Here is a 25,564-nt window from a genome sequence, read left to right on the forward strand (position 1 = left end):
CTTTATTTTCTTGAGTCATGCAGATGGCATACCAGAATGTGATGCAACCAGTAAGGATGTGCACCCTGTCCTCAAATATTTGAGGAAGTTAGAGGCATTGTTGAGCCTTCTTGACGAGAGTTCAAATGTATTGTGCCCACTTCAGTTCATAGTTGATGGCCACTCCAAGAAATGTAAAGCTGCTCACCTTGTCAACACCATCCCCTCCGATGCAAGTGTCAGTGTGGTCATCCTTCTGCTACTTGAAGTCTGTGATCAGCTGTTTCGTTTTGCTTACTCTAAGGATCAGATTGTTGTCCTGGTACTAATGAATCAGCAGCTGTCTCACCATTGTTGTTGATCAGGCCTATGATGGATCATGTTGGTGTCATCAGATAAAAATAGAAAGTACACAATTAAATTAATTGACTGTCGCAGTTTGACGCTTTGTTCATTTTATTGCTTGATAGTGCAAGCTCAAGCACGCCTTTATTAGTATCATTGCAAGATAAGGTCTGACTCTGTATTGGCTGTCTCCAGATATGTTGATTGTGTTGTCATTATTGCTTTGCAAGAGTGTTCATGTGCCTGACTGACTCATTACAATGATGTTGAATTAATCTGCATCACTTGGTAGTTTCACTTGATATTAAGTTAATGAAAAGCATGGCAAGAGCAGCCAATAAAAGACAAAAGTTATTGTGCAATTGGAATTATTTGAGAGTCCTGCCTTTTTTATCGGTCATACAATTTACTTACTCCCTAAAGTGTTTTGATTTGACTGACCTGAAGGTTTTTCTGAATCAAGCTTACTGGGATCCAGAGGCCTTCCCATTAGTATCGGGTATAAGGAATGAACCAACTCAGCATAGAGTACCAGTCCACCACAGGGCACTCTCACTTACACATACACTCATGTTGGAACAATTTAGAATTGTAGCATGTGTTTGAGATGAGAGGAGAACATGGGCATCCAAACAAATTCAATGCAGTCACAGGCAAGACATACACATTATACTTGTGAAATGACCCTATCTGGGAATGAACCTGTGTTAGTGAAACTGGGAGGCAGCAGCATTATTGCCATTGTACCACCACCTTATTCAATACGCTTTTTATTTTTTAAATAATAGTACATCCAAACATAAAAATCAATGTAGAAAAAACAGGTCTTGAAAGACTACCTGTTAAGTTTAAAAATCAATTAATAATCTGTCAAAGTCAGGACTGTGGAGTAACAGATAACTTTGAGCCGGCTTAATCACTACAGATGGGCATGGATTAAATTCAAAATCAGACAGATGTGGCAAATCAACTTGTCAGACTCTTTAGCTGTTTAAGATCATTTTGATTTATCCTGCATATTTATTCTTCTTTCATTTTAACAGCAAAAAAAAAACAAAAAACAAAACAGTAATATATACCAACAGCAACAGCAGTTTCTACATGACCATGTGTTCCATGTCATTTAAGGGAGACTGTCTGTAGATGTTCCTCGTCTGAACTTTGCAGAAATACAAAGGAAAGGCTTATTCTTGTGATTCAATTAAAAGTCCTAGGTAATGATTTTCTGGTTCTCAATTTTTCTGTTTTGATTATGATTCTTGAGATGCTCAATTTAGAAGTTTGACTTGAGCCCCCTCTCTTTTGGTTGTGATTTTAGATTTAGTCATAATAAGCTGTACCAGCAATATGTGTTTTTATAGTGAGATATTTTTTTGGTCATAAAAGTTGAATGTATTAAATTTTGAAGGTAAATACCACCCAAAAATATTTTCTTTATGCATATATTACCCCATGTAGTTTGTAGTGATGGCTGAGAAAAAAATTAATGTCATGTTTTTATGCAGAATAGAGATAAAGAATATTCTGATCTACTGAGGGACTTTTGGTGACCAGTGCTGGACTACAGCAAATAATATCAAAACGTCTATAAAAGAATCTCACATTACTCACACAGTGTCGCATAATCCACATGTCACGTCTTCTAGTTGTATATTCACCTCATTTCAAAGGCATGCATTTTTTACTAAAATATTGTTAAATAAACTAATTCCAGAAAACACTCTCATGAACGAAAATGAAATGCAGACATGCCAGAGCACTTGAATTGAAGTCCCTTCTCCTGCTCTCATTCATGGGTCAAAGGTCCAGCCCAGTAACCGCTTACTTATTGGCTAACATTGCGCTTCATGTGCTATCAACAAAAAAGCGTGCACTAAGAGACATGAAAATGAAAGATTAAAAGTTAAAGAAAAGCAAGTGAAAATATTATCAGGAAGAAAATATGCCTCAGACTTGTGCATATGTGAGATACTTCAACAACTAGAAGGTTGACTCACTCATGCACTTTCACAGACTGGCACTAAATAATTCCGAAGCACCCCAGTTGTGGCTATGAATATAAATGTAATGACATGAGGAGGGTCTATAATTCAGATGCTTGTTTGCATTTAAACGCATTCCATTTCGGTTCACGTGTTTTCCGTTGGTGGTTTATTTAACAATATTTTAGTAAAAATGCATGAGTTTGGTATGTTGTGATCATATAACTGAATGACTTAATTTGTGGATTATGCAAACGAGCAATGTAAGATTGTAATGTTATTTGCTGATGGTCATCAAAGATCTCAGTTCTATCAGAAACATTCTTATTTCTGTCCTCTATGAAAACATGAGATTAAAAATTTCCTCAGCCATCACTACAAACTACTGAGCATGGGGTAAGTAACATATCAAGAAAATATCATTTTTGGGTGGTGTATTCCTTTTAAGAATTTACAAAGGGTGAGGAAGAATAGGAGTCCACTTTATGAAACAGAATTGGGTCTGCTGCTGGGCTGTTTTCTGTTCGCAGTCGAAAGAACCAGATAAAGATTCGCAAAACACTAAGCTTCATATTTAAAAGTATACAGCACAGGTGTCAAGAGCCTCCAATGTAAATCCTTGTCCGATAAACTTTTGCTGTTTTCTAGTTTCCCTACCTTGAAAGTGACATTGCAGGACTAAGTTCTGGAAAAAACATGATAAAGTTTTGCTTTTGATCTTTATTTTAGATGCCATTGGGTTCTACTTTAAGGCCATAAATATAACACATGAATCTCAATTTATCTTCCGAACTTTAACATCACAGCTATTTGAGATTTGGTTTACTTGCGTGTTAGGTCAGTGAAGTTGAATTAAGCACCATTGACCCCTCTCTATTGGGTTACAAGCAGTCATATCCAGTGTCTCATTATTTTAGCCTGCATGAGGATTGGTATCTTCACTCATTGTTCATATATTACTGTTGAAAGGGAGATTGTCTATAATGAAGACATTGATACATGTATTTCTATGGCTAATTTGGATATTATATTTTCTCTCTTTATGTTAAAATAGTTATTGGATTCATTCTTTTTAATTTAACTGCTCTGATGGTACAACTAATTGTGTTATAGTAAACTCTTCACAGTGTCAGTTATGTTTCATAATGCTTGACCCCTTCTTTGGTTCATTTATTTGCATTTTCTGACAATTAGTAAAAACAAACAAAGTAGTTTTGTTTTAAGGTCTAAATTTATTTTTTGTTTCATTTTTCTTATTTATCCTGGAGTTGTAGATTATGACTTGGATACACAGTTTAGTATTTCAGTGACTTGCACAGAAAATGCTAGTTATAGTTACATTTAAAATGATTTTTCATATTTTTGCGTTTAAGCTTCTGCCATCTGTAAAAACTGATTCTGGCAATACAGGATAATGCTGATGCCTGAAATTGACAGAAAAATTCAGTAGGCTGTTGCAGTTTTTGGAAATCACACCACAGCATACATGTGATAAGTACTGGGATTCCACAGAGCTGTGTACTAAGCTCTGTGTTTGATACTCTTTTTAATTATAACTGTGTTTCTTATCAGAAAAATACCAGCATCATCAGAGTTTTCATCAATACCCAAGTCATAGTTCTGATGATTGGGATAATGGGTCTGACTACAGGAGGGCTGTGGAGGATCTGGTGGCATGGTGCCAGCTTCTACCCACAAGCCATGTGGGTGGTTTTTGTCCATTGCCTGTTCCTCCAACTATATTGGTATAGCTGAATAACCTTGGGGTCACATTCATGGATGATCTGATGGACATCGTAATTATTTGGTTAGCTGTGTTATTGGTGAATAGAGGGATATGCTAAGTAAGAATTTCATCGTATGGTATAACAGCTGTTTTACTGTGCATATGACAAGAAACTCTAAATCTAAATCTTACTTTGCATATAATTCTTGTGTGGAAGCTGAATGCAGTTTTACGAATGGGTGTTTACATTTGCAGTGTTTTTGGTAAATGGTTCCAATTTATTTCATTTGGTTAATGGCAGTGCCAAAATAATGATGTGTGACATGTTTCTCGTTGTTATACTCATTGAATTGAAACTCAAATGATGGCACGTGAGATGGAAGCAGATGGAGATGAGTTCAATGTGTGTGTTTTTAAGAATAAATAAGTAGATTCATTCTAGCCACCTTGCTCTGCTTTTACACCTTTATACTTTGCACATCTTGAGTGATTGAAATAATAAAGCAGATACAGGGTACCTAGTATGGGAGAGAGCCACTTCTTCCTCACAGGGTTAGCAGCTGAAGATGGACACTTTTAATAGTGAGCAGCATTGTAACTAGTAATGCACCATTTGGTAAGTGGTTTTAACCAAGGTGTATCAGTCTCCAGCGTCTAGGGGGCACCGAGGGACACACCTGTGGTCTACTTAAGCCAAAGCTAGTGAGTTCCCATGTGGAGTACTGAGGAGTGATAAGCTGTACAGGCATCACTCATAATCAGTGCTTCAGCGGACAGGGTCTGTGTTTGTGTCTTTGTGTGAAAGTGGGTTATGTTTAGGGTGTGTGAGAAGTGAGAAGAGGCCAATCTGGTACGAACTTGTTGAGTCACACTCACACCATGCTGAATACAACCGGCTAAAAAAGCTTTTGCAAATCTGATTATTAAAAAGAGATATGTGTTGCTCAGCTGAAAGTAAATTAAATTGAACCGAATTACTAAAACATGTAGAGATTACAGAATCTTGATACTTTTAACAGAATTATCACACTTTAAAAGAGCTGCACAAATAAATAATAAACAAGCAACAAAATATACAAACATTTGAGACGGTGTGGTATGTTTCTTTTGTGAATCTTTGGATATCTAAGAGGAAAATGTTTTGAAGATGCATCTGCATTTTAAAATTTAGTTGTATTTTGCACTTTGTAAGCATTGTGAAGTGAGAAAATGGGCGATGCTGGTAAGAGCTCAACCTACCCAAACTTGAGAAGAATTGGAGAGAAGCTGGAGCAGGAGCAAGTGTTCTAAGAAGCAAAGGCATGCCAAGGTTTGATCCATGGATGAAGTCTGCAACAACAGGGGAACTGGTGCACAAAGATAACACAGAGAGTGTTTAATAGTTTAAGGGCCAAATAATGGAACCATGCTGGCAAGGGTAGAAGACTTGTCTGACTGACACATTCATTTCCTTGTGGCAAATTTCAACAAAATTGGTCTGCTGGGAGCTGGGTTGTTTAATGAGGAGAGACAGATATGACTATTGCAGTAGGTGCTTTCTGCATCGTGTATGAACACACCTAAAAGTGGGCAGATAGATAATGAATAGTTAATGAATCATTTACATCGATTTAAAAATAATCACTTTTTATAGTCTGCTTTCTTTATTCACTTTGTAAAATATGTTTTACAGTATGTTTTTTTTAATGTATTATCTACATTTTGTATTATTTCACACACATTTGTGCACAGATGTGTTTTTAAAATGTATGGCCCAATGTGTACTGACAGGGACATTTCTCGCTTACTCTTTGGTTTACAATGGATTGAACAAGTCTGCAGTAGAGCATAAAAAGCTAGCGTCTGGTTTTTATTGTTATGTTGTTCCTTTTTTGAGAACAAGTGCTGTTTCAGCACCTTAAATACATGGCTGTAAAGGTGGTAAAGAAATGAAATTATAATATTTAAGTTAATTTGCACTGTCAGTCAAAGGTCTGTGTTGCTGAGTTACACAGGGTAAATGTTTAGCTTCTGTATACAACCGGACTTTGGTTAGCAGTTTATCGTGTACTTTGGTTTATAGTTAATTAAGCCACAATTACGGGCTGATTTTTGTTTTTTTCCCTCAGAGGAATGTTGAGAAATACAATGACATCTAACTGTTGTACCTATGTTTATTTAATGAAGTTAGCCCTGTAGATCTTCTTCTGACGTCTGTCTGTGTAGTGCGTTAATGAAGTTTCTGTAATGTGAATTACAAGGAGCTAACTATATTATAAAACACAATACAAGGACTTTACCTTTGTTTAGAAAGGGATGATTTATAACTCAAGTTTTGTCATCAGTGTGAAATGCAACCGGGAGTGCAGTCCAAGTTCTACTTACTTTAGCAGCAGCAACTCTGTGCCCACTTTCTCTAGAGATTCTGCACGGAGATATTTACTCTCAGAGAGATGCTATGGCTGTGGAGTAGCAGTGCTAGGTCTCTGGTTTGATTTCTGGTCACACCTTTGTCTGTGTGGAGTTTGAAACAGTGTAAAGTTGTTTACTCTCCACGTTAGTCTGATTTTTTTCTCACATGCACAGACACTAGATTTTAATTGAAGGCTATAAACCTGCATGCCATGGAGGCTTCCATCAATGTCCTCAGTGACAAACTGGCAACCCATCTTGGGTTGGTTCCTGCCTTGTTGTCTGATACTCTTGGGAGACTTTGGTTGATCCCAGGAGCCGGTGGCCCCAATAACTGTGAAAAGGAGAACGTTTTGAACCACCAGGTCTCTTCCTAGAGTTGGCCATCTGGCCAAACTGAGTAACTGGGCAAGAAGAGCCATGTTCGGGGAGGTGACTAATAACTCATTTTTGACTCAATGGAGCTTCGCTTCAGAAGTTCACTTCAAGATGGGACAACCATCTCTGCAGCACTCCATCAATCAGATGTTTATGGTAGATTGGCTAAATGGAAGCCACTGTTGAATAAAAAGGCATTAAAGGTCTCTGAGAGTATGAGGAAAGGATTCTTTGGTTTGATGAGACAAATGTTTAACTCTTTGGGCAGAGCTTCAAGCACTATATCTGGTGAAGACCTGTAACTATTCCATCACCAGCCTAATACCATCCCTTCATGAAACATGGTGGTGGTGACTTCATACTATGTGTGTTAGGGACTGAGAGACAGGTCGGAGGTGTGGGAGGGACAGAGAGAAAGAAAGAAAACCTGCTCCAAAGTTCACACCACCTCAGATTGGGACAACTGTTTACATTTCAAAAGGACAATAAATCGAAGTATACAGCAAAGACAAAGCTGGATTGGCTTTAGGAGAAGTCTCTGAGTGTCCTTGAGTGACCCAGCCAAAGGCCTAGATTTAAACCCGATAGAACATACAGGGAGAGACCTGAAAATGGCAGTTTGCAGACACTTCTCATCCATTCTAATTGAGCTTGAGAGGATCTGCCAGAAAGAATGGGATAAACCACCAAAATCCAGACGTGCAAAGCTTGGAGAGATTTACCCAGAAGACTTGAAGATGGAATTGCTACCAAAGGGGCTTTCACACAATACTGAATTAAGTGTCTGAATACGTCTATGATTGATAGATTTCAGTTTTTGATTTTTAATACATTTGTAGACCTTTCTGAAAGCATGTTTTCATTTTGCCATTAAGGATTATTAGGTTGTAGATTGAGGGTCAAAAATGGCAAGCTGATCCATTTAAAAGGAAACCTACAAGACAGTATGGTAAATTCTGCAGAAAGTTAAAGCGTCTGAATACTGTCTGAATCCACTGTATACCAGTCCTAATAGCAGAACTGTGAAAAGCAAAAGACCGATTTTGCTTATGGCACTCTCAGTTGTGACCCAAAATTGGCTTGCTTTTTGAATTTTTTAGTTTTTTAAGTGAATTGTTTTAAATCTTTCCAGACCTTCCTAAGTTATTACACATTTGTGCCTCATTGGAATTTGTTCAAATATGATTTATGTAGTTGCTTATAGACAATGTCATATTATACGACTTCTAGTCTGAGGGGATGTCAAACCTGATGACTGCAGTTGTTGATCTTGTCACCTTAGCAAGTCATATTGAACAACTAGAGATCACAAGATGCGTTAAGTCAGACAAATCTGTCAGTTTCACATTTCCAAAGTATTGTGAGCTTGCATCTTTTTCTGACAACCCATAACGTGCTGTCTGATGGAATTGGTGCTTATGACAAGGCTGTACAGGTATGTCAAGTTCGGCCCCAATCTCGGCCCTTTCCTTTCTTCTTATTCCATTCTGTTGTGGCCTGTGCTCAACTCACTTAACATAGATGTTTACCTGACTTGGTATGGAAGAGTGACCTGATAATTTAGCAGTTAAAGGGTGACTAGCTAGGAGCTGTACCTTTCTTGCACTGTCTCAATACAGCAGCAGCAGCAGCAGCACACAGTATAATTCTAGGAGCCTGTGAAAATCATATTCCAGCTCTTTTATTCGCCGCAGCTAATGAATAATAAATAGATACAGATTTCTTGGCAGATATAACTTGCACCATGAATACAGAACACACTATACCCAGACATATAGTGCTGCTGTCTATAAATAGAAAGAACTTGAATATTTAAGTGACTCCCGCCCTTCTCAGTTGGACAACTCTCTCCCCTTGCCTCCAACTCTCTCTTCTCGGTTGGTTTGCTGGGCTCTTAAACATTCTCTGGGACATCTTTGTGCACCATTTTCACTGGTTCTGCAACCTTCTCCTGTGGGTTAAGCCCTGGCATCCCTTTGTTTCTTGGTATACTTGCTCTTGCTTCTCTTCAGGCCCTTTCAGAATAAGGCTTATCCCACTCCTACCTCCTTTGTTTGCTTATAGCAATGAGTTGCTGCTTGGCTTGCTCCCTGCTGTATCTGCTGGGACCAATGGTGCCATAACGAATACGTAAGAAAGAAAGTAGCAAGCAGCTAAACAGCTGAAAATTTGACTTGATTTGCAGTTAGTTTTGGACACTTCAACCACAGTAATGAGTGCACAGAAATTATGGCACCGTCAAACATTCGTTCTCTGGTCCTTTGTTTCATTTTTTTTTTTTACCTTGGGTGCTCTATCTTGCATTCTTTTTATGTACTTTAGCTTTTTCTGAACTGGAATGTGATTTTTGTGGTCAGGCTTCTGTGACAAGAAATGCCACCCTCTATAATTAACAATGGAATTTATTTAGAACTTTCATAACTTTTATTTTTGCATGCTGTAGGTATCCTTATTTTTACTTTAGATACAAAAAGCTACTTTGGGTCAAGAAAGGTTCCATCTATTATGTAAATGGGTGACTAACTTGTTAGGCGGGTGGCAAAACAGCCTCAGTTCTTCATGGCATAGATTCCACACAATGGTAGAAGCATTTCTTTGAGATTCTGGTCCACGCTGACATAATTGCATCCCTTAGTTTCTACACATTTGTCAAATGCACATTCATGCTGTGAATCTCCCGTTCTACCACATCCTAAAGGTGTTCTATTGGATTCAGATCCAAGGACTGTGAAGGCTACTGAAGAACACTGAGCTTATTGTCATGTTCATGAAACCATTTTGAGATGACTTTTACTGTGTGATATGGTACATTGTAATGCTGGAAGTAGCCATTAGAAGATGGGTAAATTGTGGCCATGAAGAAATGCACATGGTCAACAATAATGCTAAAAAAAAAAACATTAGCAATAAAATAATGATTGATTGGTGTTAACAGGCCATAGTGTGGAAAGGAATGATTCCCAGACCCCCAGGCTGGTCTGCTAACACAAGGCAGGTTGGGTTCATGGATTCATACTGTTGGCTCCAAGTTGTGCCTCTTCTGTCTGCGTCCCTTTTTCCAGTCTTCAGCTATCCAGTTTTGATGAGCCTATAAACTCTGCAGTTTCAGCCTTGTGTTCTTGGCTGAGAGGAGTGGAACCTGAGGTGGTCTTTGTCTCTTCTAGCCCATCCACTTCAAAATTTGACTTAATGTGCACTCGGAGTGCTTATCTGAGTTACTGTAGCCTTTCTGTCAGCTGAAAGAAGTCTGTCCACTCTCCTCTGACCTATCACATTAGCAAGGAATTTCTGTCTGCACAACTGCCACTCTCTGAAGTATTTCTGTTTTTTGCACCATTCTGAGTAAACTTCAGAGTCTGTTATGTGTGAAAATCCTAGGAGATCAGCAGTTACAGAAATACTCAAAGCAGCCCATCTGACACCAACAATCTTGCCATAGTCAAAATCACTAAGATCACATTTTTCTCCATTCTGGTGTTTGATGTGAACACTAACCAAAGCTCCTGACCTGAAAAAAACCTTTTTAAATTTTCTACTACAACTTTGTGTGTGGGCCCACTCACTGGTAACCGCTGTGGTAAAAATGAGGTGAGGTCAGAGATCTAGCGTTGTTTTTTTGGCATCAGTGGTTATGGTTAAGAGCTTGAACTGCGACAGATTTTACATCGGCCTGACTCATGTCCTACCTCCTGTTTTACTGCTTTTCGAGACATGGGAGGTTTGCCCACTGTGAGTACATGTGCCATGACAATCATGGTGGCTTGGCCTTGAATAAGTCTGTATGCTGAATAGGAATATTCATCAGATCTATCCTTTGTATCCCACAGCCACATTTTGCTTAGTTTGAGAAGGATAAAGCAGGGAAGGCATGTCTAGATGGAGGTGGCCACTTTCTTTATACTGAAACTTCAGATTTCCTTTCTGCCCTTGAATAATTTAGGCTATCGGGAAAGCATGAGCCTTTGAAACACATAAATTATGGATGAAGTTTGATTCTTCACAGAAGCAAGTTGTCAGCAGGCGGCTGTATTTCATGCCTAAAGATATTAAAGTGTAGTTTTTATAGGCCTTTTAGGGACTTTTTTCATTTGTTTCTTTGTCCATATGCACATAGAAGCTATAGTCACTAATCCTACAGATCTACATTTCAGGGATGGCAATTTAAATTAAACTCTGCTTTTATACATATGGGTCTTTAAGAATATTCTCTTTATATCACAGCCACAATTAACTCACACTGCCTTGAACATTGACCATGGGCAGCTCATGCTTCATGTAAATACTTTGGATTCAGCAGGACAGCTTCTGGAGCTAATAAGAGGTTGTGAAATGCACATTGTGAAGGAGCTGGCACAAAATCTCTGATAAAGATGATTAATTAACATAGATTAGGATTTTCACCAAGCAGTAAAAAAGTCATATTCATTTTACATACTGGTGACCTTCAAACCTTCTTGCTTGACTGGACCGTTCAGGCTGGAGAGCAGTATAAAGAAGACTGCAGGGCTAATTGGTCCAGTCCATCAGCCACAAACAGGCTTGTAGCACTTGGCATGAAGACAATTTGACATAATACAAAAAGGTTAGACTCTTCTAGATAATAAATTACAGTGCATTGAGCGTATTATAGAAAATGGGAGAACAAAATCACAGACAAAGCTGACAGTTATTGTTCATTATTATGAACTCTTATTAACAGACTTTTCTGCTTCTGTCTCATGCTATGTCCATACTATTACATTTTCGTTTAAAAACACAGACATTAGCCTTCTTTTTTGCCTTTCATCCACACTAGCCCAGAAAATGGTGAGTTTTGAAAATGCTCTCCAGAACTGAGTTTTTCTGGAAACCTCCAGCTGGGCTTTGCATTGTGGATGGGTAAAAATGGGGTGTTTTGAAAATGCAGACTTTAATCACACTCTGATTGGTTTGTGCTTATTACATGGCCCTTCCCTGATTGGAAACTGCTCATTACAACATGGCATTCCTTGATTAGTTACCCTTCATGGAAGACAATCATATTCCAACATGGTGGACCCAGAGGAGTTGCTTTTCATGGTGCTTGTTGTGTTGCTTATCTGTATGCATCTAAACTTTTGTTTTTTAGATAGATAGATAGATATAGATACTTTATTAATCCCAAGGCGAAATTCACATAATCCAGCAGCAGTATACTGATACAAAGAAACAGTATTAAATTAAATAGTAATAAAAATGAAAACAATTAAAATAAAATTAATGTTAGCATTAATAATTTTATATTCTCTTTCTCTGTTCTCCATGTGTAAATGCAAGATGAGAATTCATTTCTAGTGTGGGGAACACATTCTCTTCATGTTGTTATGTCGGCAAACTTTGGAGGACTCAAGAGGCAGCCGGTAGACAGACATCAAGAGAGACAAACACTTAGTCAAAAATAACATGAGCAGACGTCAAAACCAGAAGAACTTTTAAATCAAAAAGGGATTGTAACAAGTGCTTTGAGAAATAGGTTTATTATTCACAGCTCGGATAAGGAAATTATCTTATGGCAGACCATTAAACCCGTCACACCATTATTCAAAGATCACAGCCTCTGAGGACATGTCCTTAATGATATGGGTGTCAATCATACAAAACTAAACATTGGCCAAAATGTATCAAAATAATTAACTTAAAGTAAACAGGGAAATCAGAAATATACATCATAATGGTAATCAACGACCCCAAAATGAGTGTCACATTTTTTAAATTGGTCCAGAAAAGACAGAAAAATGTAAGAAATAGAAACCAACTCATAACACCTGTTTCTGCCGATGTGTGCATGCCCAGTATACAGTAGATGAATGACTACATCAAATGCATGTGTTTTTGGTGGTTTTAATGTTGGTGGAGATACATTTGTAAATGATGTGAAAATGCTAGTGTGGACAGAGATTGTTTTCATTTGAAAATAGTGAAAGTAATATGTAGACGTAGTCTCCATTGTTGCTGATCCTGCATTATACCCAAATGTTAGATATACTTTTGCTCAAACATTGTTATTTGCATAATAAGCCCATGGGTTTATTCATGAGTACATCATAGTATAAAGCATCAGCCGTATTGGTGAGAAAAGCATTATTTGTTTTGGGTAAACATTCAGTTCTGTGGAGTGACAGAAGCTGGACATGTAAGTGACATTCAGGGTTGTGAATAACAAGCAATTTAAAATCTCCTCAAGGTGCCTGTTTGAAATTTCTGAGTCTCTTCCAGAATTAATAATGGCAAAGTGTTGTTGAGAATAAAAGCTGTTTATAAAACAAGGTCCTATCCATTGTCACCTAAGGATGCTGACATGTGTTTTATTTTCCTGCAGGGAGCTATTTTGCTAGTCACTTCATCATGGGTGGGGAAAAGTTTGACTCAACACATCCAGAGGGATATCTCTTTGGAGAGAACACTGACCTCAACTTCCTGGGCAACAGACCAGTGACGGTATGTCCATAGGGATGGGTCATGGGTCATGCTAAGAGATAAACTTTTGTTCTTTTTAATGGTAAAGAAACTAGTCGTGTTCATTAACACTTCCCTTCATTCATTTCAGATTAAAATGTGATTTTTGCAATGGTGCATTATATATCGGTTTTACTTTGTACTATTCCACATTTATTGAAGTAAATCATAGAAAACATAATGTTTGTGTAATGTTATTCTGAAAGTGAAAGGGGACATGAATGAAAGCATGAATACTAATGACTGCTTGTGATTATCTAGTGGGTATGGTTTATGGGAACACGTTATATACTCATTATTTTTTACTTTTTCTCAAAGTGATGTGAGACAAACTGGCATTCCCCACTATGCTTTGCTTTGGCGCACAAGACATTTATTTAAGAGGCAGCTGCCAGACCACCTTAACTTCAGCTGAAGTGTCAGTTCTCCTCTCTTTGGAATGCAGTCTCTAGGTCTCACTTGATATGACTGATCAACCACAGGCAAATAACATCCAGAGATATCTCCATGATGCACCATTTCAACACTTGATAAGTGACAAAAAAGCCATATCTTAACCAATGGCAACCTTGATGAATAAAAGTTTACACCAATTGTCAGGCAAAAAGATGAGCTTATACACGTCTAAGAAACCAATGGCAAAACATCCACTCCTTTCTTTATAACACATTGCAAGCAGTAGATCTGTGCTCTCTGTACTCTTGGCCTGGCTGTAACTACTGCTCCATAGCAATATACCCTTTGGCCTAGGTGTGGCTATAACAAAAGCTGGAACGATTCCTTTTACTCCAAAAGGTAACCTAGCGCAACACTGTAACCGAGGAAGACCATATACAATGGAGTTGGATATGGGTGTCACACAAAGTCCAAATCTTGCTAAAGTAAAGCAAGGTACACAAGCAAGAGAGATCTGTATAAAGCTATGCATTTGTCTTTGTGAAGAATGGAGTCAAATAATCATGGCTGCCCCGCAGAGATTGTTTTTTTGATAACAAAAGAGGACATTGTATGTTAAACCTTGAAGACCAACTGCAATACAACCACAGCTACAAGGTATGACCAAAGCAAAGGAGAAAAGCTTCTTAACAAATAAAGAAAAGTGTGCTGAACCTCCCTCTATGTGTGTCGGAGAAGGATGACTATCGAAGGAACAAAGTATCTCCTACACCAAGATCCAAGCCATATGTATACCTACTTTGATCCCGAGAATTATTGACTGTAACTTGGTAGGTAGAATAAAGCCAGCTAATGCATTCTGGTTATTAGTATTACTGTAACTGAAAGATAATAACTCACATGAAGCGGAAGGTTTTAGCAGCTATAAGTTTCTCTTCATAAATTCTGTAGGAAAGTTCAAAGCAGCATCTTGCACACACACAGAGAGATGAGCTTGGTGGGGGGCAAACCAGTGCAGACTAACAGTGAAGAAGTCAATGCTGCTATCACAGCACAGATGCTAGGAACTTTAAATTTAGCTAAAAAACGTATCTATCTAACCGGCTGAAAGAATTCTGTGTAGAACATTTTAAAGATGGCCCAGAAAGAATTATGTTTCCTGGGTAGTTCTTTAGATGAGAACATAAAAATTAAGGAATTTATCAAGTTAAAGTGGATATAGAAAGTATTCAGACCCTTCTACTTTTTCACGTTTTTGCAGACTTATGCTAAAATCATTTAATTAAAGCAAAAACAGGATTTTAGAATATTTGGTAGATTCAATCAAAATAAAAAAAAATGATTTTTTCTAGAGGAGAAACAAAGATAGAACTAAGCTGATTTATCTTTTATTATTTTTGCCTTTACTTGAATATATCCATATTTTACCTTGTGTGATGAATACATTGTATTATCTGGCTTATTGCAGTAATTGTGTTTGTGCTATTCATTCAAAAGTAGTCTATCACCATGTTCGAGCCACAAACGGAAACAATGAAAATTATTTTGTGTGGACTTTGGCTTATTTTTTTTATATTAGTTCATAAATTGCACAGATCTCTTCATAGTTCCAGCATCCTGATTGAAGGGTGAATCTTAGACCTCATTGAAAGCAGTGATTTGCAGCCTACTGCCTGCAAGCCAAATGTTCAGTGCAGTTGAGAGGACAGTGTAAAGAATAGAATAGAATGAGATGCCTTTCAAGACTAATGTTTAATGGTTTGCAAACTGCACTTGTAAAAAAAAAAAAAAAAAAAAATACAAGTTATTGACAATAGACTTTATAACATCTCCTCTAGGCTGAACCTTAAAACTGGTTCATTGCATTCATTTCAAAAACAAAGACTAGGAGATACAAGTCAAGTCAAGTCAAGTTGGGGAGCATGCACAGATACAGCGTGTTGCCGCACCTACTACATGATGAAACAACTCGGGATCCCGGTTTGCAACCCCCCAAGCAGACCCTCTATATGCCAGTCAGGTGGGCGACCCCTTGGCCTGGTCCAACCACTCGGATCCCCAACAATGAGGATCTTACGAGCCAGATCACCCTTGGGGAAACGCGCCACATGGCCATAGTGCCGTAACTGACGATCCCTCACAATGCAGGTAATGTGCCTCATTTGGGACTCCATGAGCAACCGCTCATTCGACACAAAGTCAAACCAACGATACCCAAGGATTTTCCGCAGAGACACAGTACCAAAGGAGCCCAGTCTTTGTCTCAGGTCACTGGGTAGCGTTCATGTCACGTAACCATATAGCAAGACAGGAAGCAGCAGAACTCTAAAGACTTGGACCTTCGTCCTTTTGCTGAGATATCAGGAGCGCCACACACCCCTCTCCAGTGACCTCATGACCCCCCATGCTTTCCCAATCCATCTACTGACTTCATAGGAATAGTCACCAGAGACATGAATGTCACTGCCAAGGTAAGTAAACCTCTCGACAAGGTCGACATTCTCTCCGCAAACAGACACACTGCTGATGGCTGTGCCCAAGAGGTCTTTAAAGGCCTGGATCTAGGTTAGGAGATATAGGAGAAATATAAATTAAAACCTGCATTTTGCCTTATTAACCATTCTGTGATGATAATGTTCCTTCTAAAAAGCTGAGGTGCATTTTACGAGGAAGGTTGCAAGAGAGATTTTAATGCATTTACTAGAATTCTTAAATGTATTTTTTGTGCAAATGGACCATGCACATAAAAACAATTCTCTTAATATGACACATAAGCGTCCATATTGTAGTTAATTAATTATTGTAGTTAATTTCTGTTAACAGAGAGGTTTATTGTTTTCATCACAAGAAAATCGGAACATGAATTATTGATAGAACCAGCCTGGTACAAATTTTTATTCAACAGACAGGTACCGAGAAAAAATAAAAAATATTCACATTGTTGCTTCACCAAATTCCTGTGTTGTCCTTTGTACTTCCAACTGAAGAGTTGATTCTAAAGTGACTTGTAGTTCCTAATTGTAAACTTGTCTTTCAGGCTTCATTAACCTTTCTTAGAAAACTGGATTAATCACATACAAGCATCTTGTAGTCTTGAATGAGGTTAACTAGAGTGTAAATTGCATTAAGCTAACCGAGGACCTGTGGGTGATGCTCTTCTGTGCAACGTGTGATTAATACGACATGAACATGTTAATCTCTTGTTTTAATATGCTGGTCATTTCCTGATATCATGCTCACTGGCTGCTTGCTTCAGGGTCTAGGATATCCTCTAATTAAATTACTAAATATAAACCCCCCAAGTGATGAGAGTCTTCTGATTAGGTTTCCCCCTAAATTGTATCTTTTCAGAGGCTTTGGCACATATTCTGATGAGATTAAATTGATACCACAATCCTGTGTTCCCCTGTCTTCGGAAAGGATGTATCTAATTCTTGTCAGCCTGTTACTTACTGCCACCATATTGTTCTTATCTAGTATGTAATTTACCAGATTGATAATAGTTCAGTGCAGCAAGTGTATCTTTTAAATAAGAGTTTCCGCCTGGTGCCCAGATAGATTATGGTACACGTCTATAAACTGACAAAGTGAAATAATGCAATAAGACAACATTGTTTGCCTAAATTACTTCATTTATTTCTGTCAAATAATTGGTTCTGGATATCAATGTGGGGCAGTAGAGACAGGCTAGAAAAGTAGCATCATGTCATTAAGGCAAACTATGTGGCCCTTCAAATTATTGAGTGCATGTATTTCAGCCATACCCATTGAGTGGGTCTCACTGAAGGCCTCAGTGACTTTAAACATGGCACGTTTGCCTGAAGTCAATATGTTAAATTCCTGCTCTGCTAAATCTGCCCGGGTCAAGTGGAAGTGCTATTATAAAACTGAAATATTGAGGATCAACAACAGCACAGCCACAAAGTGGTAGACCGTGCAAAGCGACAGACTGGGGCCACTGAGTGCTAAAAAACGTATGTAAAATGTATAAAAATCGCTTATTTGCTGGTGTATCACTTACAACAAAGTTCCATACTGCCCCTGGAAACCTTGCTATCACCAAATATAATGTTTGTCATGAAATGCAGTGTAGATTTACACAATTCGTGATGAGACCAGAGTAAAATAAGAAACTTCATCCAAATTCTATACTGATGTGTTACCTTACTTTTATTTTTTACTCTCTTCAGATACATTTCTTCTTGTAGTTTGCAGCTGTTTCTTGGACAAGAATGTGAAAATACTTGTAGTGGATTCAGACAGCATTCAGACCCCTTTAATTTCTGCACACTTTATTGTATTGTAGAATTAATTCTAAAGGGATTTTTGCCCATCAGTCTACACTCAATAACCTGTAATGACAAAGAGAAGACATGTTTTCAGAAAGGTTTGCAGAATACTTTTTAACCTGGTTATCATGCCATATTTGCAAGCAATTCTTCATCTCACATTTAAATAACTTCAGATACGGTTTCCTTTCTTGCAGTTCCCCTACGCAGCCCCACCTCCTCAAGAGCCAGTTAAAACTCTCAGGAGCCTCATCAACATTCGCAAGGACACCTTGCGCCTTGTCAGGTATGGACATGACAACCTATCACTCTCAGAAGACCTTAAAGATGTGACTTTTACAAGATTTGTTATGCAACGAGTCAGTTAGTCTTTACTTTATAAAACTCTTTTCACACCAAAAACTTTCATAAAGTGCTTTCAAAGGTAATTAAGAACATACAGCTACAATACGGTTTAAAATAATAAAGTAAGTTAAGCTACACATCTTTAAGATATGGGAGGAATCCAGCATATACAATGGAAGATTTGAAAGGTGCTAGTAATAAAGTGAGCTAAATTTGAGTTATGAGGCAGCAGTGCCAACAACTGTATGTAGATATTACAGTACCAAATAGTCATTAGTGCTCATAGTGATGAGTGGTGCAACTGCTTTTATCAGTGATGGAAAGCTCTAGGATAAAGGTGTGTATGGAACATATAAGACTTGTTTCGAGTCCCTTAACAGCAATAGTTGAAATATCTCTTGATTGTGGATGCAGGAGTAAGGAACATGGCGAAAAGAGTGCAAGGCCTCCAAAGGTACCACAAAAGGCAGGCCAGGACCTTCACTGGCCAGCCCAAAAGAAGCTCCCAAACCATTAACTGAAGAACTTGAGCCAGATCAGACCCAAAATGGAGAAACTGGCTTTTAAAGTTCAAAATGCTCAAAGTATCAAAATGTCTCGTAAGACGAAAACACTGTAAAAACTCTGACTTGTAGAAACAAATGAAAACAATGAATCATTTTTATTCATAAGTTAGGAAAATGACAAAACAAGCTCAAATGAATGAAAAAGGAGTCAACTAAAAGGTAATCCACAAAGAACGTGTCTCAAAACACAATCCATAATCAGAAACCAGAGCAGAAAATAATCTTAAAATCACACAATCTACAAGAAAAGACAATACTTCTTTCCTCTGGGCTGCTTAGAAAGCCAGAGTGAGGACCCAGCAGCAGTGGCGCCATCTCGGGCTCCACCCACAAAGTGCTAAGAATTGCTGCACCTTTAAAAGGACAAGGTCATTAACAAATAATAAACAAAAGTAACAGATAACAACATGAAAAATAATTAAAAATTAACAAAAATAATGATAAACAGAAATTACACATAGGATTTGATTAAATAGAATTTTATTTATACCATGGGGGAAAAGTACATTCTTCCAGAAGCTCAATAAATAAATAATTATTATAACAGACAACAACAACCTATTAAAATACACACCAGAATTACTAACAAGAAATAAAAACTTCTGACATGGCTAAAGATGAAAGGAACAGGCACAGTGAAACACTATAAAGACATCTTGCCATAGGTTTAAAGGAATCAAATTGTGTGTCTTGGTGCACTTCTGCTGAATTTCTTTAAACTAAAGTCCTTGATGAAGTGGGTCTGATTGGGGATTTTGATGTTTCTTTGCTGTAAGACAACACAGATGAAATAAATTATGTAAGAACACAAATCAGTTAATGCATGTTAAGTTTTATCTTGTCTAGGTGTAGTGAAGAGGTTAAAACTCCGCGAGAAGAAGCTGGCAGGAGCCGAATGTGCTATAATGTGGAGTTCACATTTGATGCAGATGCCCAGGTGGCCATCACCATTTACTATCAGGCTATTGAAGAGTTCCACAATGGCATGACAACGTAAGTGTTTCTCTTAAGCAGACTAGCCAGGTTTCTATAAAACATTAAGTAGTTTTCTATTTATAAAGCAAGACTACTCTGCATTCTCCCTACAAATTGCACCCAGTTGCACAGCTTTCCTTGGCATAATTTTCATTTTGCTTTCCTCTCTCCATCACTTCAGCTACATCCCCCAGGACAGCTCCCTGCAGTCTGAAACTGTGCACTTCAAGAGAGGTGTCTGCCAGCAGTTCTGTCTGCCATCACACACTGTTATTTTGTCCGAGTGGAGTGAAGAAGAGGTAGGACCAAGTTTGCCACTTGGGGGTTGGTAGTGAGGAGTGATAGGTTTGTTTGAGAATGCACTCATTGTTATTTTTATTATGCTATCAATATCATTATATTGCAAGCATTATTAACAGCATTATGTGCTACTTGCGTGTGCTGTGGCTGACGAAGACAAAGACAGGAGTGACTTTGCTGGTCATTGATCACTCTCAAATGCAGCATGGGTTTTACAACAGTATACATTAGAGCCAGCTGATTCAAGATTGTGGTGATGTTGCAGCATTGATCTGATGAGTCACAATCTATGCAGACAAATATAGATCTGAATATCCTCCAGGGTGGTATTATATTAGGAGTTCAGAGGAAAAAGAGTAGTTTCAGATGCCAGCATTCAAATTCATTTTACGTAGCTGCCTTAAAAAAAGCTTGAAATCCTGTGTTGCAAATAAAGTGACACAAAGAAGAAAAAGCACTTGAGATTCCTGTTTAAAATCACTTGGCAAAAGCTGGCCAGGAAGATGCTTGGCTGTATGTGAGGATGTATATTCAAGCCTCTCAGTCAGTTTTAATGGACTGGTTAGAATTCTGAAAACACACATCTGTATCTGCTCCTTGACAAAAAGTTGAATTCAGTGTAATTTCATGAGGATTTTTTTTAGAACAGAGTCAATTAAAATAAAGGTTCAAGAGGAAGGGCATCCTACAGTCACTTTATCAGTATAAACCCTTTCCACCCAAATGGGACAAAAATGGTTTTGCATCAGCCATATTGATGTAAAACACCAAGAGTATTCTAGATATCTTATCTCAAGTATCAATTCATTGGCTTCAGTTTATTTTCTGGATATTTTAATCAATACATTGTAACATTAAGAAAAGCTTTTTGCTGAGATAGTTTTTGCAGTTAGCTACCATTGTTCATTGATAATGCAAAATGCAAGAAAAAAAAATAAGATCAACAAAATTGCAGAATGTCACTGAAAACAGTTCAGGCTGGGAGCAGAAAATTTCATTGCAACAGTAATTCAGGAACATCATACTGAGAGATGCAAAAATTGGGTTGTGATGCAGAAATGATAAAGTGGTAAAAAGAAAACAAGTAATGGCCTACTAAGCAGGCAGTGAAAAAAATATATTGCCTTTCGTCAGATGAGTTGGCCTTCACCTTGTTCTCAACTGGCAGATCAGTACATATGTGGAGCAAACGAAAAGTCTGGTTGCTTGTCTACCACAGTGTGGGAGGTATGTGTATTAACAATTCTGAAAGAAAGCAAAGCACCTACAGTATCTACTGGCCATGATAAAATTGAAAACTGTGTACTGTAGCTATTCTGGTCAGCAGATAGACCACAAATTGTATATATGGAAAAAAGATGTCTAAGGAAGAATACTTCAACAAGCAAAGAAGAAAAGGGAGCATTCCAGAAATGTAAATTCAGGTTAAAAACTGAAGGGACACAGCAGGATGACACCTCAGCATAGCTTTCAGAAAGACTATGGTTTCGCTAGAAGCAGTGTACAGGGGGACTTTTGGGAATTTGTTTTCTGAACTGTTCAATTCAGTTTCAAAGCACAGTTTTACTCTACTTACTAAAACCTGTGATTTAACAAAAGGAAACTTCTTTATAAACTTTGGAGTGAAGTGGAATATGCCTGATTAGTCTGCCCTGGTCTTGTTGGCTTTATTTTTAGCACAATAGAATGCCTTTGTGATCTTCATTTCTAATCATTATGGTTTGTATGTGTTATTAAGGAAAAGCTTTTATACACTCTTGTTTTGTTTTGTTGGACAGCTGCTATTTGACATGGAGAGGGATGTTTATCCTATGGTGGTACAGGCTGTGGTTGATGAAGGTGAAGGTAGGAGCTCTTTTATTTGTCATTCTACTCCGAAATGCAATATGAGTATGATCAGTTTTACAGAATATTAAGTTGGATCTTAAGTTGGGTGAATTATCTTCATACAGACTGCATCCACACAAACAGGTCAGTTAATACTGAACAATATTTTATTTTGCAGCTTAAAGGATGTTTGGTGTTTTTCAAGTCAAATTTATTTCCTCATAATCTTTATATATATATATATATATATATATATATATATATATATATATATATATATATATATATATATATATATATATATACTTAAAATTGCATTCTAAAGAAAAACTTAGATCCTTAGTAAAGGATCAAAAATAACATCATATTTGTAATCACTTACCTTGAAATAGCTAGTCCTCATGCTTATGTTTGAAATTTGTCATTTTTAAGCTTCATGGATTGGTTCTTGAAGGGCTAGGACGACCGGTACAGAATCAAATATCAAAAATATGATCATATTCAAGATCAGCAACCTTGAAATAGCATAAAATGATACTCCACATGTCTACATTACCATTCCCCACATTTTGTGAAAAGGAGTAACTCATATCCCATTAGGGGGTGAAACCCTTTGGTCAGTTGATGTGGTATACACAACTTCAAGACCTTCTAATCATTTTCTGCTGAAGACACCAATTAGTTTACACGTTATCATACTGGTTTAATTTCCTGCACAAAATATGGTCCAAAATGACCTTAAACATTAGGGTTTTGAGTCTAGACGGCCAAAAATAGGGGGAATGCCAAAAGAAGAGTCAAGTGGTATATCATATGTTTCATGTACCCTGGGTTAGGGGGCATCAAACAAAAAAAAAACTGAAGTGATTTCAAAGTGTTCATAAGTAATAGTTATGAACATAATATACATAAATATATATGTGGTATATGTGTTTTTCTTTTCAATAGAGAACAAAATGTTGCAAGTGGCAGTCTGCTGACACTTGGTACTAATGATGGTAAATTCAGTTAAGGGTGTATGTGTGTACAGCCTCATTAGTAAGAGCTCACACCCTAAAGATCTCTGGAATGAAAACAATCCATTTAGAGGAGGTGGGAGCACTCCATGATGGATTCAACAACATAGATTCAGTTCTTTTTTATTGTTATTTTGAATGAATGAATTATTATAAATGAGTTGAAGTAGGTACCATTGAGGAAAAGATAATATAGGTTCTTGTACTGCATGATGTTTACAAGGTTTTGTCATGATAGGCAACCAACTAATTATTCAGCAGAAGTGTGTCAAGAGAATCTATCTATCTATCTATCTATCTATCTATCTATCTATCTATCTATCTATCTATCTATCTATCTATCTATCTATCTATCTATCTATCTATCGAACAGTTTACTTGACTTATAATGTAGCAGGAATCACCAATAAAGTGGAAATGAAGAAATCACAGTAAGATGGCATGTATCATTGTTCGTGATTTCACACACGTAATCTTAAAGTTTTAGCTACAGCCCAGACTATTCAAGTACATTGAATTTTCCTGCCACCTGTATTTTTAACATTTTTATATTTATAGATCACCTTGGGCATTCCCATGTACTACTGGCCACATTTGAAAAGGTAAGAAGAGATTATGTGATTAAGAAATGCTTAATTGCTTCTGCCACATTTGTTATGAAATATTACATTTTATTTAGGATTGCTTTATTTTATTACGTCATATGAATTAAAGGGCAGATTTCCACTTATGAAAACTATGATTTATCAGTTTACTTGAGTTTAACTTAAAACCCATTTCAGCTCCACTTGCGAACATTTGTGTACTGTGCCCTTAAAATTGTAATCCTGTGTGCATTACAAGTAACATCTGATCAAGTCACACTTGCATTGTGTGTGAAATCTCATTATACACAACATTCATGATCTATGCAATGTGCTCTGGCAGGTGTTTCAGTTTCTTCTGCCTTTAGGTCAAGTGAGAATTTACGGAATGACAAGTTTGCAGGAGGTTGAGGCAGGCTCAAGTGAAGTGAAGACAGGAATGTTAAAATGTTCTTAGTCTATAAGGGGCAGCACCACCAGTGTTTTTTTTTATATAATAACCTATATTGTATAGTCTGGCTGCTGTTGCCCAAGTACTCAGTAGGAAGAATATGCAAGCCACTTGCAGAAGATAACCTAGCTATTATCTAAATGCTGCATGATGGCAATGTGGCTCTGTGTACCCCAATGCAGAAATTTCCTCAAAGAAATAATTATCTAGTTGTCTTCATAGTGCCCACGTGTTCTTCTCCAATCCTGGGTCATATGTGCAGTACTCCAGTAATTGAGCCAGATACAAGGAATAGAAAGACGTTCTTGCATATTGATAGCCATCACAACAGTTTGATTAGTGTTTCTGTTTCTCGCCGAATGCCATATTTACGACATTAAATCCCAGTCATAATGGAGATTCAAGACTGCAGTGACTACATAAATGAAGATTTACCAGTATATGCAATAAGACCCCATTTTGTGTATGTACAGTGGGTACGGAAAGTATTCAGACCCCCTTCAGTTTTTCACACTTTGTTATATTGCAGCCATTTGCTAAAATCATTTAAATTATTTTTTTTCCTCAAGTGATGAGCAGTGCCTGGTTGTCTCCACACACTGAGGAGAGGCAAGACACATGACAGCCCGCATGGAGTTTGCTAAAAGACACCTGAAGGACTCGTGAGATGGTGAGAAATAAGATTCTCTGGTCTGATGAGACCAAGATAGCACTTTTTGGCCTTAATTCTAAGCGTTATGTGTGGAGACAACCAGGCACTGCTCATCACTTGTCCAATACAGTCCTCACAGTAAAGCATGGCGGTGGCAGCATCATGCTGTGGGGGTGTTTTTCAGCTGCAGGGACAGGACGACTGGTTGCAATCGAGGGAAAGATGAATGCAGCCAAGTACAGGGATATACTGGACAAAAACCTTCTCCAGAGTGCTAAGGACCTCAGACTGGGCCGAAGGTTTACCTTCCAACAAGACAATGACCCTAAGCACACAGCTAAAATAACGAAGGAGTGGCTTCACAACAACTCTGTGACTGTTCTTGAATGGCCCAGCCAGAGACCTAAAAATGGCTGTCCACCAACGTTTACCATCCAACCTGACAGAACTGGAGAGGATCTGCAAGGAGGAATGGCAGAGGATCCCCAAATCCAGGTGTGAAAACCTTGTTGCATCTTTCCCAAGAAGACTCATGGCTGTATTAGCTCAAAATTGTGCTTCTACTAAATACTGAGCAAAAGGTCTGAATACTTAGGACCATGTGATATTTCAGTTTTTCTTTTTTAATAAATCTGCAACAATTAAAAAAATTATTTTTTTTGTCTGTCAATATGGGGTGCTGTGTGTACATTAATGAGGAAAAAAAAATAATTTAAATGATTTGAGCAAATGGCTATAATATAACAAAGAGTGAAAAATTGAAGGGGGTCTGAATACTTTCTGTACCCACTGTACTTCTCATTGCTACCATCTGCCAGAAGACCTTGTCTTGATCCTGGAATGAGCAGTGTGTTTCATTTGACATTTACATCTAGGGAAGGTGTAGTG

General features: G+C 37.7%; 1 protein-coding gene across 6 annotated transcripts in view; it reads left to right on the forward strand.

Moving 5' to 3' along the window:
- rnf157 (ring finger protein 157) overlaps window positions 1-25,564 on the forward strand; it is a 70,056-nt gene that overhangs the window by 11,889 nt on the left and 32,603 nt on the right. For all 6 annotated transcript variants that reach the window (XM_039739667.1, XM_039739670.1, XM_039739668.1 and 3 more), the window contains exons 2-7: window positions 13,139-13,257; window positions 18,158-18,246; window positions 19,718-19,864; window positions 20,028-20,145; window positions 21,925-21,991; window positions 23,548-23,591. In XM_039739667.1, coding sequence (XP_039595601.1) covers window positions 13,139-13,257; window positions 18,158-18,246; window positions 19,718-19,864; window positions 20,028-20,145; window positions 21,925-21,991; window positions 23,548-23,591 — 584 coding nt within the window. The remainder of the gene's footprint in view (window positions 1-13,138; window positions 13,258-18,157; window positions 18,247-19,717; window positions 19,865-20,027; window positions 20,146-21,924; window positions 21,992-23,547; window positions 23,592-25,564) is intronic.

This window comes from Polypterus senegalus, chromosome 17 (assembly GCF_016835505.1).
Source record: "Polypterus senegalus isolate Bchr_013 chromosome 17, ASM1683550v1, whole genome shotgun sequence".
NCBI lineage: Eukaryota > Metazoa > Chordata > Cladistia > Polypteriformes > Polypteridae > Polypterus > Polypterus senegalus.